The sequence below is a fragment of the Equus asinus genome, chromosome 22 (assembly GCF_041296235.1).
Source record: "Equus asinus isolate D_3611 breed Donkey chromosome 22, EquAss-T2T_v2, whole genome shotgun sequence".
NCBI lineage: Eukaryota > Metazoa > Chordata > Mammalia > Perissodactyla > Equidae > Equus > Equus asinus.
In genome coordinates this window covers 14,969,138-14,985,985 of record NC_091811.1, presented here as the reverse complement: position 1 = coordinate 14,985,985, position 16,848 = coordinate 14,969,138, and the positions used below count along the sequence as shown (strand labels likewise).

Genomic DNA, 16,848 nt, shown 5'->3' with positions numbered 1-16,848 from the left:
GTACAGATGTTAGCTCAGGGCTCATCTTCCTCAAGCAAACAAACAACGGCAGTCCAGGGTTAAGCAACAACAGGATAACAAGAAAAAACATTAATTATAAAAAACATACCAGACTAAGGCAAGATGTTAATGACAAGGGAAACTGTGGGGAAGTGAGGGAGGTACATGGGAACCCTCTGTGCTTTCCATTCATTTTTCTATAAACCTAAAACTGCTTTAAAAAATAAAATCTATTAATTAAAAAAGTTAAGTGTCAATTCTGTACTTCAAAGCACGTTCTGGGGTTTGTGCCTGGCCCAAGATAATCCCCTCTCTCTGACAAGACCGGACCTCTGGATCACATCTATACAGCTTATTTATTCCGTACAGCCTTGCCTCCACAGCCATAACTCAAAGACCAGGGTAGACACCTGACCCAAGCTGGAGTAATCAGACTCTCCAGGGATTTTTAAGTTGGATCTGAGAGATCTAAGATCTGAGTTTACCATAGGCCGTTTAGTTGAAGTAAAGTAATTCAACCTGTATCTCTATTTTACAGTTGAGGAAACTGAGGCATAGCTACGTTAAGTTACATGGTCCCACAATCAGTAAATGACAGCGCCAAGATCCAACCCAGGCCGGGGAGTTCCAAAGCCTGTGCTCTCAACTACTGTGTCAAAGGATGCTGTACTTTACAGCTGATTTGTAACCAATACTAAGACCCATTTTCAGGGGACAGATTTGAGACTCATTCTCCCACTTCCTCATTTGGCTGCCTCGTGATTAAACCCTCTCTCTGCTGCAATCTCGTCATCTCGGTGTTTGGCTTTCTGGACAACGGGCAAAAACAAACCTGGTTCGCTAACACTTTATTTTAAAATTTTTCCTTTAGAATGCTGTCTTCTGAAATGCCTAAATTTTCCATATGCCTTCAACCTAATACACTTGACATTTTAATACGCTTATTCCCAAATACCTGTCCTGATATTTGTCACATTGTGACATCCTGCACTTGCTCATTTCCCACTGCCAAGGAATTCCGGCATATGTACTTTTGAGATTACATACAGTATGTGTAACAAAGAAATGAGAATCATTTTCAAAGCTACATACAAACTAGTTCCATTATTTTACATGCATATGAAAAACACTCATAAATGTGACTACGGGTGTGAACTGACAAACTGCTAAAAAGGTGCAGATGAATCAGAAACTAGAAATCCAGTGCGAAGGGAACAGAGAGGCATTCCCCACATCTTCGCCAAGCCTCAGTGTGCCCACATCCCTGCAGCTGCTCAGAAAGATTTGCTTTAATAAATATCAGATCTCTGCCAACAACAATGATGAGAGTCCTCTTTTTCCGCAAATACAATCCCCAGTCTGTTTCTCGAGGCTTCCTTCTGCTTTTTCCTGACCAATTCTTTCAATTAGCAATATCACTCTGAATTTCACACCTTTCTATGGGGAGTCATATAACAAAATACCAAAGAAAAAGGGCATTTCAAGACTGCAATATATTTATAAGAATCCTGAGGAGTTGGCCCCATGGCCGAGTGGTTAAGTTCGCGCGCTCTGCTGCAGGTGGCTCAGTGTTTTGTTGGTTCGAATCCTGGGCGCGGACATGGCACTGCTCATCAAACCATGCTGAGGCAGCGTCCCACATGCCACAACTAGAAGGACCCACAACGAAGGATATACAACTATGTCCTGGGGGGCTTTGGGGAGAAAAAGGAAAAAAAATTTTTTAAAAATCTTAAAAAAAAATAAAAAAATAAAAAGAATCCTGAGACTGAATTTAAAAAACAATGGAAGGCCACAAGTGAAGCAGAGCATAGTGGTCATGACTCCTAGAAAGTCTCCTCTCAAGTTGACATGGAAACACAAACACAGACAATTCCCTCTCTACAGAGCAGAATGAATAAATCAGGATTCTTGTCTCCTGCTCCCTCAACTCCATTATATTTTTAAACAACATACCCTTCCTTGTGAAATGCTTTGTTAGCGTAAAGATAAAAAAGCAACTAAGTTGACAGCTAAAATCAATAGAAAGGACTGGAACAATGGCCGTCTTAACCACAGCCAAATCAGTGACTGCTCAAGGCCATGCTATTCAACGTCCAGGAGAGGGAAAACGTGGCTATCTTCTTCCCCCAAGGATCTTCACCTACCAACACTCTTCAACTGAGAGCATTAGGCCTTCCTAAGCATGCTGATACTCAGCAAGCCATTTTACTTTTCTGCATTTTCCTTCTCTAATAAAAGGGATAATAATAATGACCACACAAACCATCTGAGAGTAAAAGAAAAGTCAATCAACTTTATAGAGGAATAATTACGAGTGTAAGCTCTGGATCCAGACTACCTGGCTTTCTAACATCATGGCTCCTTTACTTACAACCTCGACAAGTTACTTAACTTCTGCCCGCCTCATGCACAACATGAGGATAAAATAATGTTATCTCACTGACTATATAAGATTCAAACAAGTTAATAAATATAAGATGCTTAGAACAGTGTCAGGCTCATACAAAACACTCATTAAATTGTATTATTATTTTCTGAATCCGTATTTGCCAATACGTTATTTAAGAATTAAAGTTACTGTTCAAAATAGCTTACATTTAATTAATGGCACTAACATTAATAAAAGTTAAAGAAAATCTTTGTGTCAAAATAGTCTACCAATTATAAAATAATAATGAGCCCTCGATATAATTCAAACAGCTACAAATAAACTATGTAACCTACATTAGTGTAATTTATCAAGGAGGGCGTGATTTTACCCTGAAACTTCCACAAAGAGTTATCATTAACATTGTCAATGAAGTAAGAAAAGTAAAAATAACAAACACAAGTCCCACTTTCTCTCTCTCTCCACTCCAACCTTCTAATGGTTCCCAGAGGTTCATTATTTCTTTATCCTCAATAAATAAAAACCCGAATTATATATAATGATTCCATACTTGCTCTTTTTAACATTAGTTTTTGAAATACTAAAAATATGTTGCCATGAAATACAAAATTTCTGATCACTCATGAATGATGAGTGACTACACTCTTAGAGAAACTCATCTTGAGGCAAATTTACAGGATTGTTGTTTTTATGCTCCTTAGTAACTTACTACTTCCCAACTTTAGCCAACTGCTCAGTATGATTCTAAATTAAGCATCACCTGACTTTGCAGCTATTAGGTTTGTCACAGCAAAAGAGAGCATGCTCTACTGGTCATCAACAGGGGACAGGTTAAATAGGCAGACCACACCACACAAGGGAACACCATACGGCTGTTAAAAAAAATGAAGCAGTGACAGGAATAAAATACAGAAGTACGTAAGTACTCATCTGGAATGATTTCCAAGATGTTTTATTAATTGGGAAAAGGCAAGGTGCAGAACACTGGGGAGGAGTATTTACTACCATTTACGGAAGGAAAAAAAGCACACACATATATTTCCTTTGAAATGCAGAGAGTATCTTTGGAAGGATACACAGTAAGCCTGTATCAGCGCCGCCTGCAGGGAGGAAAAGGAAGACGAAATAGGTAGAGGATGGGAAGCAGTCTCACTTTTCTTACATACCCTTTTGATCCTTTTGAATTTTGCACCATGTAAAGGCGTTTTTAAAAATATATGAAAAGTCAACTTTTTAGCCCATTAAGTGTGCCTAAGAATAAAACAACTTGAAACTATAAATGGTTGAAATCAATATAGGAGCCGGCAATGTTCCGCTAGGTATCAATCAACCCAGCGTCTGAGTTACGAGCACGTGCATCCAAGCTCTGCCTACGGCTGCACATGCTCGCTCAAAACATGCCTGAAGGCTCCAAATGGCTGCATTTTAAAATGAAAAAAATGACTAAATTTTGTTGATTATTTTTAAACTAGAGATCAAAAACACGCCGTTATCAGAGTTGGCAACATGAACTCCCAGAACACGCTCGGGAGCAGCTTGCCCGGTTTGGGGAAGACAGCTGACGCTGCAACAGGGATGCGCTGAGGCCACGCCCAGGCTCGGCGCAAGCGGTGGGTAAGGAGCCAGAGCCACGCCGGCCACGCTGCACAGGGCGCACGCCACGGCGGGGTCGGCGGCGCACTCTGCACGTCTCTGGGAATCCTCTCGTTTTTACAACAGAGCGACTGCTAAAACGACGTCTCTGCTAAGCTCCTAAGTGACGTACACAGTAACTTCTTTTATGACTTTAGAAACAATGCTTCTAACACTCAAAAGAAAAGCAAAATTACAAAAGAAACTTACAAAAATTAGTACTTTTTAACATTACTCAACATTACTAACAGTACACAATGCCTAAAAAGTGGAGGATGTCAAATAAATGTTTGTCAAATAAGTGAATTTTAGGGGCCAGCCAATGGCGCAGCGGTTAAGTGCGCACGTTCTGCTTCTCAGCGGCACCGGGCTCGCTGGTTGGGATCCCGGGTGCAGACATGGCAACGCTTGTCAAGCCATGCTGTGGTAGGCGTCCCACATAGAAAGTAGAGGAAGATGGGCAGCAGATGTTAGCTGAGGGCTAATCTTCCTCAAAAAAAAAAAAAAAGTAAATTTTAAAGTTACACGAAAAAAATTCCTTACTTATGCCCTAAAGAAATACTCTAATTCATCATCCCTTGCTTTGACTTTGCAAAATAGGTAAAAGATATTACCACTCTCATCTCAAAGTTGAGGGCTATGGAAAATAATTAAGAAAATGATAACGGATCACCTGGTTACGGTCCCTAATAATGAGAAATAATTTCAACAGAGATTACTGTAAGACTAAAATCTTTTTTAAAGAAAACAAAAAAAACTTTTACTGCTTTTTTAGTTTTAAACCTCAGACGAACCTCTCACAGATTTAGTAAAATAGTACCTACGCTATTGGCTGTACACATCACCACAGCCTACTATTAGAAAAGTAAATCTCTCAGAGGTGCAACCAACCCAGTTGTTGAGATGAGAGAAGCTTCTACTCTATTCTTCGGTTTTCTCATTTTTTTCCTCTGTCAGGTATGTGCTTAATTGGGACAACGTTTCAAACGATACTGTAGTAGCAGTTATATCACATAACAGACCTTTAGTTTTCTTGGCCAGGAATAGCCAGTCTGAGATTCTTATTCTATATCAGAAAAGCTGGCAGGAGTGATTTTTAAACACATTATTAAATTTGAACTCACTGAACTGCTAATTCTCTACAAAGAACATAAGAATGTTATCAAAACAATCTTGGCTACCATTGTCTCTACCTTCATATATAAATCTGCTGTTAGTTGTTGAATTTTGCTTTATTTGGCTTCATATCTTTTGTCTCACCTGATCAGCTTAAATTGATTCTGACCCAAATTGCAGACAACCCCTCCGTTTTACACGCATCTTTGTCACCTGTAAATATTCACTGAGTGCCCACCATAGACTCATTATGCACATACAAGGGACTGAGCAACAAGAAGGAATGATGCTTGCTCCACTTCAACATGGGCAGACGTACTTGGTTAAAGAAAAAGTTTATACCCTTTTTGGAGGGAAATTCTGCAACTTGTACCAAAATTTAAACTCTGCATCCTCAAACATACAAGGTTTACAAAATACTAGGCCAAACATACAAAGATACATGTAACAAGGACGTTACTGTTTCATTGTTTTCAACAGAAAAAAACTGAACATGTTAATGTCTGTCCATAGGTGAGCAATTAATAATATACATTTATGAAAAATACTACTTTGTGGTCATTAAAAAGAATAAGGTAAATCCAGAAGTACTAAACTGTAAAGTACTCTATGGCATTTTAGTTTGAAAAATAGACTCAGAATAGTTTTCTCAACAAATGGTTCTAGGGTAACTGGATATCCACATGCGAAAGGATGAATTCGGACCCCAAGCTCCCAGCACACACAAAAATTAACTAAAAATGGATCAAAGACCTACATATAAGAGCTAAAATTTTAAAACCCTTAGAAGAAAACATAGGAGTACATCTTTGTCAGCTTGTGCCAGGCAATGATTTTTCAGATACAACACCAAAAGCAAAAGGGAGAAAAAGAAAAATTAACAAATTGGACTACATCAAAATAAAAATTGCCTGCACTTCAAATGACACCATGAAGAATGTGACAAGACAATCCACAGAATGAAAGGTACTATCTGCAAATCATTTATCTGATAGGGACTTGTATCCAGAATATATAAAGAACTCTTACAACTAAGTAATAAAAAGACAAATAATTTAAAAATGGGCAAAGTAAATGAACAGACATTTCTCTAAAGATACAAGGATGACCAATAAGCACATGAAAAAATCCTTAACATTATTCATCATTAGGGAAACGCAAATCAAAACCACAATCAGATGCTGTATCACATCCACCGGGATGGGATAATTAAAAAGATGGACAATAACAAGTGTTGGTGAGGATGCAGAGAAATCTGAACCCTTATACATTGCTGGTGGGAATCTAAAACGTTGCATTTTGGAAACAGTCTGATAGTTTCTCAAATTGTAAAACAGAGTTAGCATATGACCCAACAACTTCACTTGGGTATATAAACAAGAGAAATGAAAATATATGTCCACACAAAGACCTGGACACTCATGTTCACAGCAGCATTGTTCATAATAGCCAAAAGTCGAAACAACTCAAAAGTTCATCCATTAATGAATGGATAAACAAAACGTAGCATGGCCATACAAGAGAATACTATTCAGCAATAAAAAGGAATGAAGTACTGATATATGCAATATATAACAACATGAATGAACTTCAAAAACACTTTGCTAAGTCAAAAAAGCCAGTCACAAAAGACCACGTATCTTATGATTCCCTTTACATGAAATGTCCGGAATAGGCAACTCTATAGAGGCAGAAAGTAAATTAGTGGTCGTTTGGGGTCAGGAGTGAGGGAAGGGGGAGAGGGAATGGCTGTAAGTGAGCAGGTTTCTTTGGGGAGGGGATGTGATGGAAATGTTCTAAGATAAGATTTTGCTAATAGTTGCAAAACTCTGCAAATATGCTATGAACTACTGCACACTTAAAATGGGTGAATTTTCTGGTATGTAAATTACACCTCAATATAGCTATTAAAAAAATAAGGTTCAGAGCCAGCTCCGGTGGCCGAGTGGTTAAGTTTGGCACACTGCACTTCAGCAGCCCAGGTTTGGTTCCCAGGCGTGGACCTACACCACTCGTCTATCAGTGGCCAAGCTGTGACAGAGGATCACATACAAAATAGAGGAAGACTGGCAACAGATGTTAGCTCAGGGCAACTCTTCCTCAACGAAAAAAAATAATGAGATTCAGTGTACATACTGTATTTCAGCATATAAATATTACATATATTTTTGTAAGTGGGGAAAAAAGATGTCTACAGGCATAGAAGAATTCCAGATGATATACACAAACTGCTAACAATAGTTACTTGCAAGGCAGGGTGTCAAAAAAACTTATCCAAACCAGACATTTTTTGAGAGTAAAAAAGAGTATTAATAATTATACATTTATAATTTAAATGTAATTAGTAATTACAACAGCAGTTGTAAACCAGAGAGACGAGGAGAGCACAACAGGAACTCTTCCCATATCCCATGTTTTGCTTTTGTGATTTTGTAGAACCAATCACCAATCATTATTTCCCTCCAGCTGATGGACTTATAAACAGCTTTTAAATTCTAATTTTGTACCTAATAATCTCTTATTGGCAGCCTGATGTTTATGTGGCTTAGTGCAGGCAATATTTCCATCAAGTGCCTCTAATAGCCGAAGAGAATGATTTCATGCTCAAATGAAACTGGGGAGAAAGGAGGGAGGTATAGACCAAAGAGATCATTACAGAACAACGTCTTTAGAACCGCAAGTTTCATCCCCAAAATTAATTTAATTTTGCATTCTACTCAATACTGTAACTGACTCTATTTCAATATAAAACCCCCAGGAATAACTATGACCTTCCAGGAAGAAACATTCTTATCTTGTGGCTCAGCACAGGGATCGCAAACTAGGACCTGTGTGCCAAATTTGCTGCCTATTTTTTGTACTGCCTGGTGCTAAGAATGGTTTTTCATTTAAGAAGTTAAAAAAACAGAAGAATATCTTGTGATATGTAAAAGTTATATGAAATTCAAATTTCAGTGTCTATAAATACAGTTATTGAAACAGCCACGCTCACTCATTTATGGCTCATTCCTTTATGTATTATCCACAGCTGCTTTTGCCTCACAACAGGGAAGTTGAGTAGCTGTTATCAGAAACCGTATGGCCCACGAAATCTAAAATATCTAGCATCTGGATTGGGGTCAAACTCCCCATTTAGAGAAGCATGGGTGCATGATCAGAGCACGTTCCAACACAACTCAGCCTCACAGAGCCTCACGTTTCCTCATCTACAAAATGAGGATGACACTTAATTCATAAAGTTACTGTGAGCATTAAATCACAAGGTTATTGTGAGCGTTAAATGAGATTTGGCCCACAGTAAGCACTCAATAAATGCAACTACTGCTATTGTATAAGAATTTTGCACTACAACATTTTAAACACTACAAACAAATGTATTTCCTTATCTCCTCTTCGTTGACAAGACTAATAACTTCACCATAATATTATCACCTTTAAAAAACTTCTTTGTAAACAAAAAGTAACAAATGTTGGAGAGGTTGTGGAGAAAAAGGAACCCTCATACACTGTTGGTGGGAATGCAAACCTGTACAGCCACTATGGAAAACAGTATGGAGATTTCTCAAAAAGTTAAAAACAGAAATACCATATGACCCAGCCATCCCATTACTGGGTATCTATCCTAAGAACCTGAAATCAGAAATCCCAAGAGTCCCTTGCACCCCTATGTTCATCGCAGCATTATTTACAATAGCCAAGACGTGGAACCAACCTACATGCCCAGAAACTGATGATTAGATAAAGAAGATATGGTATATATACACAATGGAATACTACTCAGCCATAAAAAAAGACAAAATTGGCCCATTCGCAGCAACGTGGATGGACCTCGAGGGTATTATGTTAAGAGAAATAAGCCAGTCAGAGAAAGACGAACTCTATATGACTCCACTCATAGGTGGAAGTTAACATATTGACAAGGAGATCTGATCGGTGGTTACCAGGGAAAGGGGGGGTGGGGGGAGGGCACAAAGGGGGAAGTGGTGTACCCACAACATGACTAACAATAATGTACAACTGAAATCTCACAAGGTTGTAATCTAGCATAACATTAATAAAAAACAAACAAACAAACAAACTTCTTTGTAAACAGAAAGTAACAAATGTTGGAGAGGTTGTGGAGAAAAAGGAATCCTCATACACTGCTGGTGGGAAGGCAAACTGGTGCAGCTACTATGGAAAACAGTATGGAGATTTCTCAAAAAACTAAAAATAGAAATACTATATAACCCAGCCATCCCACTACTGGGTATCTATCCAAAGAACTTGAAGTCAACAATTCAAAGAAACTTATGCACCCCTGTGTTCATTGCAGCATTATTTACAATAGCCAAGACGTGGAAGCAACCTAAGTGCCCATCAACTGATGACTGGATAAAGATATGGTATATATATATATACACAATGGAATACTACTCAGCCATAAAAAGGATACAATCGTCCCATTCACAACAACATGGATGGACCTTGAAGGTATTATGTTAAGTGAAATCAGCCAGATAGAGGAAGACAATCTCTGTATGACTCCACTCACATGAGGAAGTTAAACATGTAGACAAAGAGAACAGATTAGTGGCTACCAGGGGAAAGCGGGGGTGGGGGTGGGCACAAAGGGTGAAGTGGTGCACCTACAACATGACTGACAAACAATAATGTACAAGTGAAATTTCACAAGATTGTAAACTTTCATAATCTCAATAAAAAGTTAAAAAAAAACTTCTTTGTGGCCCTTCTAATGTTGGAAACCTAGACATTTCTAGAATTCTCTTTGTATTAAATAAATCTTCAAAAACCTGAATTTTTACTGATATTGAAACATTGATGGGGCCGGCCCATGGCAGACTGGTTAAGTTCGCACACCTCACTTCGGTGGCCTAAGGTTTCACTGGTTCAGACCCTGGTGTGGACACGGCACCACTCATCAGGCCATGCTGAGGCGGCGTCCCACATAGCACAACCAGAAGGACCCACAACTGGAATATACAACTATGTACTGGGGGGCTTTGGGGAGAAGAAGAAGGAGGGAAAAAAGAAGAGCAGGAACAGATCTTAGCTCAGGTGCCAATCTTTAAAAAAAAAAAAGATGTCACGTTGCCAGGTACAGTACAGTTCCACTTAGTAAATCAACTACTGTGTGCCAGAAACTACATTAAATCCTTTACACATTTTCTCATCTAACTCACACTTTTTAACCTACAATCCCACTTTACAGAGGCATCTGAAACTCAGAGATGAAGCTCCTCGCTCAAGGTCAGACAGCTGTTGGTGAAAGGGCTGGGGCTCCCCCACAAGTCTCACCACCAACTATCGCAGCAGCTAACCTGCGCCGCCGACCACACATATTCACATGGTCAGCAGAGTCTGGAATTTCATTATTATGGTATTTCAGTAAGTCTGCCAAGAATCTTTTCAGTCAAAACGCCAGTTCATCTGCTATTTTACGTAGCAGAATTTTCAAGCCAGTGAATGGACTGTGAAGAGGCCCTTAGGAGGAACTGCCTATAGTGTCCATAGTGAAAAAGAACCACCAGATTTCACTGTCTGAACGATCAGTGATGGGTAGTTGGGTCAATAGCTATCAATAAAACAATTTTCTCTAAGTCAACTGACAAGTAGATTCACCTTGTCCAAATCCTAAATGTCAACATTAGCAAGCCATATTTTCCCATGTACTGAGCATCCAAGAACACATTTGGCTAGAACAAAACATTGTTTCTGGGAAAAGGCACAGAAAGATCAAATTAGAACTGCCAGAAAGGACTCCTTTGAAATCTACCCTTCCTCATCTGAGCAGAAATGTTAGTATTCTAGGCTCAGCTGTCTTCTGTTTGAATGCCTGCCACAATCTGGAACTAATTTAATTGAAGCTAGGGAATGAAAATCCATTTCCTACGAGGTCCATTTAGTAGAGACAATCAGAAAGAAGGGAGCATTGCTTGGGGGGAGAGAGAGAATCAGAAGGAAAAGTTGGCAACTGATTAGATCATTCATTTGATCTAAAGAATGCTCCAAAGAAGGAAGCAAGGGAAATTACTTGAGAGTGAACCCCTGTTCATTTCACATGCCCCACATAGCAAAAGCAACAGCATTCTTCTAAGTGAACCAAACAAAATTATTTAAAATGTATGATTTGATCCCAAAGTTAAAGAATCCATTTATTCTTGTTATTTTTTCTGCCTTTTCTCCCCAAATCCCCCCAGTACACAGCTGTACATTCTAGCTGTGGATCCTTCTAGTTGTGGTATATGGGACGTCGCCTCAACGTGGCCTGAAGAGCGGTGCCGTGTCCGTGCCCAGGATCCAAACCAGCGAAACCCTAGGCCACCAAAGTGGAGCACATGAACTTAAGCAGTTGGCCACGGGGCTGGCCCCCCATTTATTCTTTACAGATTTTAAAAGGCACATTACTCAGAATCTAAACTCATTCTACCTTTTGCCTGATTCTCCCTTCCTAAGGGGTTGCATTTTCTCTCTTCAGGAATGTTACTTATTTCTCTCTTTTTTGTGTAAAGATGAAGGTACATTCTTTTGCCTAACAATACCAAATATTTCCACTCCCTTTGCACTGAATGAAATTAATACTAATTAGTACTTTGCTAAAAATCTCTGATTTCTTCAACTGCTTGCCCTAAAAATAATTCAAATGTAATCAGTATCAGTTGTTATCATTATATGCACAAATGGCATCCAGAACATCTGTAACAGGTATTTTGATAATAGGGGAGAAAAAGAAAAGAGACTAGAAATCAAAAGCCTGGATTTTACTTCTGGAGATATCATTTACTTGTCATGTGACCTTAGGTCTATCACACCCTTTCTGAGCCTAAATTTCCCCATCGATAAAATGAAGATAATGACAACAGCCCTGCTTTCTTCAGTTAAGAAGCTCAAAAGAGCTCAGGTATGTGAAAGCACTATGAACTCTGCAAGGGATACACAAAAGTAAGCCATTATTATTGATCATTCTATCTCGACAGATTGTTCCTTTTTAAGCTTATGAACTTCACTCAGTCACAACACTCCTCTCTACTTTGCCTCTAACTTATGTGACATGTCAAATTGATATAACAAAAGCGCACTATGGGGGGCCCGGTGGCACAGTGGTTAGGTTCACATGTTCTGCTTCGGTGGCCCGGGGGTTCGCCGGTTTGGATCCTGGGTGCAGACATGGCACCGCTTGGCACGCCATGCTGTGGTGGGCATCCCACATATAAAGTACAGAAAGGTGGGCACGGATGTTAGCTCAGGGCCAGTCTTCCTCAGCAAAAGGAGGAGGATTGGTGGCAGATGTTAGCTCAAGGCTAATCTTCCTCAAAAAAAAAAATCACATTATGTTTTACTAGGGAAACAAGTCAATCCTCTATTAAATGTGTTTCTTTCTAAAACCTAAAATCAAAGGCAAACTATAGATTTATTGAAGTTTCTTCCTGCAAAGCTAAATAGCAATGATTCATTTTTCAGGAAGCTTGTCTGAAAAATAATTCTTGTTTTCTTCTTACAGTCTTATTTCCTATACATTATCACAGAACAAAACTAAAACTTGAAGCAACTATGGTTCATACGCTAAAAATACATACTGCCCATGATAAAAGTAGATATCAGAGTTTAGATCATCATACTCTATCCTAAAACTCAAAATCACCCAATTTTAAGAGTGAGAAAGGAACATTAAGAGAATATTTAATACAGAGAGAATATCATGGAAGACCCCTTTAAGAAACCTACCAACGAACGACCTAGGTGACATGGAGACAATGAGAAAAGAAGACACTTTTCCCTGAATGTCATTTGTACCTTTTGAAATTCAAGCCACGTGCAGTTTAAAAATGTATGTTATTTTATTAATTCGTTATAAATCATTGAGGGAATCCAAAGCCCTCATTTTCTAGAAGAGAAAACTGAAGCCGAAGAAGAAGATGAGCTACTCAGTATCACACTGCTGGAGAGTGAAAAGGCCGGGCCTAGAACTCAGGGACCCAGTGGAAGCTTCCAGTGTTTTCCCCCTCACCACAATACCATGTGGTAAAACAGGAAACGTCATCTTATAAACAATGAAAGCATTACTACAATCCTTTTCAGAACTGTGGTCTTCCCAAGTCCTGGTGACTCATATGATTACAATGCTAATCAGGAACATTTTTGTAGAAGTTCTATGGCCAAGGGACAGAGACGACAACCCTCGCTATCAAGACTCACACCAAGCATTAAGTGAGTTAATAAAGACAGCGTGTGGGGCAGCGTGTGGATAGTGTGTCTTTTCTCAGGCATAAGTGGATTCAAGCTTTAACCAGACTAGAAAAATGTTGCAGCTTTCATTATTACTAACAGTAAGGCTGTGTGATGAGGCAGAAGAGATTTAATAGTTACAAAGAGCTTATTCCTGGTGAAGCGACTCAGAGGATATTACGCAAAAGAAGACTAGGTGAAATTCTAGTTTGAAAGAAGCCTTACCAATTCCGCCGTGGAGCTACTCTCAAACAGGAGAACTAAGGGAATCATCAAGGCCCCTCTGAGTCCCCAAATCCTCAAATACAGAGAAGCAAGGCAGCTTCCGCTCCTCTAAGCAATCCAAGCATACTTTCCCTCTTGGTAAGAAGAAATATTAACTTTTTCTTGTAAAGGGCACAAATGCAAGGAAAACAGCCGAGTCTCCACAGGAAAGGATAAGAGAAGCCAAAAATGAAACTATTCCAAAAAATATCTGAGCCTGCCTGCTTGGAACAGAAGGATCTTGGAAGAAAGGAAATGTATTACAGGGAGTGTTCCTTCTCTCCTCGGTCTGTACACAGCCTTACATTTGGAGAAACACACACATGTTGGCTGTAATCAGCCCTTTACTGTAGCTTTTAATATTTGCCAAACATACGGTGGTCATATACTAGTTAATCTAAGTATTTTTAAGCGCTGGTAAGTCTGTTTGCCAACAATTAACTGATCTGATGAAACATTTAAAAAAGAGAACACAAGAGATGATAACAAGCCTGGCCAAGACATAACTTTCAGCCACTGCTGTTCATATTTCTAAAGAGAAATCATGGCATATGGATAAACCACAGACTAGGACTTTCTTAGTCAACTCTGAGTCACAAGGTTACACCACACTGAAAGAGGTCTCTCTCACCACACCTTCAATTTTCTATCAGGAACAAAAGGCCAGGGGGAGCCCAAGTTCTAGTCCTAGCAAACCACTGTCACCTCCAGGGAACCTCTAATCCCAAACGCCTACCCACAACAAAGGTCCTGAGAGCGTTCTTTCAAATTCCTTCTCCAATTTCCACTGAATATTTCAGATATAGGACAAATATTTGGAGTTTATTTGTTAATATTTTCTACAGTAGTCCCCCCTTATCCACGGGGGATACCTTCCAAAACCCCCAGTGGATGCCTGAAACTGCAGACAGTACCAAACCCTATAGACACTACTTTTCCCTCACTAACGGGCTAACAGGCCCGCAAGTATACACAGTGGATGCCTGGACAAAGGGATGATTCACGTCCTGGGTGGGACAGAGCTGGACTCCTCCAGGTTTCAGCACTCAGAATGGCGTGCAATTTAAAACTTATGAGTTGTTTATTTCTGGAATTTTCCACTTAATATTTACCCACCACGGTTAACTGAAACCAGAGAAAAGGAAACCATGGATAAGGGGTGACCACTGTACTTCATTGAAAATAAATCTGCCTCATGGTGAAAGATCACATAACTAAAAGAAGAAAAGAAGTTCACAAGAAACTTAGAAGTCAGATGTTATCTTTCACATTGAAAGGTATGAATACCAAAAACTCTACCAATGTATTTCATCAAAACCATTAAAGCCAGAAAAGCAAGAGCTATTCCTCTCTCTCTCAGCAACAAATGAGTTCAGCAGCGCCAGAAGCTGCACTATTATCACCTGCAGCAGGAGAAACACTTGGTGACTCACACATTCCCCTTGGATGTCAATTTTAAAATTAAAGAGCTCGTTTCTTTGGGAAGAAAAAAAGCAGACAAACTTTTAAATTATCCCTTTAAACTTCAGGTCCGATAAATTAAAAACCATGTTGCCTTTTGGTCTCAATTTCAAAGTCAATTCCATTTCTTTTTTCCAAAATCATGAGTCATATCAAACGCCTTGTACCCATGAAATTTACTCCCTGAAATTCATTCAATTAAGATTTATTGAGTGACCACAACTGAACAAACGCCATCTGAATTCAACGAAGATGCTGAATTTTAACTTTATCTCCTCCTACCACTTCCATATTTATACTTGTAAACCTAGAATATTTTTCTCTCGACTTAAAAAAAAAGAGCAGCTAACAAATTTCACAGAGCGCAGCTCTTATGTAGAAACCGAATGAAAGAGAAAAACGGGTGTTCTCTACCCCGACGCCTCCTTCGTGACACTGCTTTTAAATGGTTTAGAATTGTTTACATATCGACCGGTCTAAATATCAGACTAAGTCTTCACACGCTAAATGTTTATTTGCTATGGTAATGGAATAAAAAGTAGGGAATACAGTTAGCGTGCATGATTTACATCCTCAGACAAAGCCAAAGTTTTAAGCCAATGATTTCACACCGCTCCCCATTCACTAGCTAACGAGAAATTGACAGGCTGAGATTTCGGATCGTTTTATTTCCCAGGCTCTCCCTCCGGCGGAGGCAGGAGAAAAGGGGCAGGGCGGAGAAAGAGGAGCACCAACAAGGGGCATGGTACGCTGCAAATACGACAGACAATCCTGAATGAGAGAGAATTACTATGAAGCAGACAGCAAAAGAAGACTAGCTTTGCATTTTCAGCCGTCGGACTTTGCCGCAGAACTCAGCACTGCCTGCCAACGCAACGGCATCAGAGCAAATTATTAAACGCCACCCACAACCTTCCGCTCCAACCCCCGGGAAAGACTTGGTCCACCTCCGTGATGACACTGCTCGGCAGCGCGAGGGGCAGGGTAGCGCATGTCGAGCGAGCGAGGCCCACCGAGCGCAGGACGAGCCCTCGAAAGCTCCACGAGTTTCCCAAGCAGGGGTCCGAGCACGAAGCGCCCACCCGGCGCAGGCCGCACAGCCGCCGCTCCCCCGCACAGGGGTCCTCCGCCGCGGGACGCTCCCCGAGCGAGCCCACCGCCCTCTGGCTCCAGAGCTCCCGAGGGACCGCCGCGGTCTCCGTGCCTGCGCCCCGCTCGAGACGAGACCAGCCGCCACCCCTCTCTGACCTGTCCCCGCGGGATCCCAGCCGGCAGCGCGACGCCTCCATCCCCGCCGCTGCGGCGGAGGCAGCCACCGCCCGGCCCGCGACGCCGCCGCTAGGGTGGCAAGCCTGGCCGGCAGCCGGCCCCGCCCCTGGCAACGCACCCCGCACTGTCGCCGCCGCCCATTGGCCCACGTGCCGCCGCCCCCTCCCATTGGCTCCGGCCGCCCGGCGCCGCGGGGGGGTTGCTAAGGGCGGAGGCGCGGCGGTGGGAGGTGCCCGCGCTGAGCTGGGCTGGCGCGGGGCGCGGCGCTGGGAGTGGGCCGAGGCCGGGAGCGTCTCCGCAGCTGGGCGGCCGGTCCGTCCGACCAGCCGCCCGTCCCCGCGCCTCTGCCGCCTGTACCCGGAGCCCACCCGGAGCGCTGCAACGTCGGGACTGTCGCAGCTCTGCCGGCTGCCTCGCAAACCCGTCCCTTCCCTGACACCAGGGCCTTGCTGGAGAGCCCCGCTTGTCCCCTCTCCAGCGGCCACTCC

At 41.2% G+C, this 16,848-nt stretch overlaps 1 protein-coding gene across 2 annotated transcripts in view; it reads right to left on the bottom strand.

Annotated features, from left to right (window-relative positions):
* TULP3 (TUB like protein 3) overlaps positions 1-16,484 on the bottom strand; it is a 61,772-nt gene extending 45,288 nt beyond the window's left edge. The window contains exon 1 of one of the 2 annotated variants that reach the window (XM_014841770.3): positions 16,340-16,484. In XM_014841770.3, coding sequence (XP_014697256.3) covers positions 16,340-16,380 — 41 coding nt within the window. In that variant the 5' untranslated portion in view covers positions 16,381-16,484. The remainder of the gene's footprint in view (positions 1-16,339) is intronic. The other variant, XM_070494845.1, reaches the window with a different exon arrangement.
* Between the last annotated feature and the right edge of the window lie 364 nt (positions 16,485-16,848).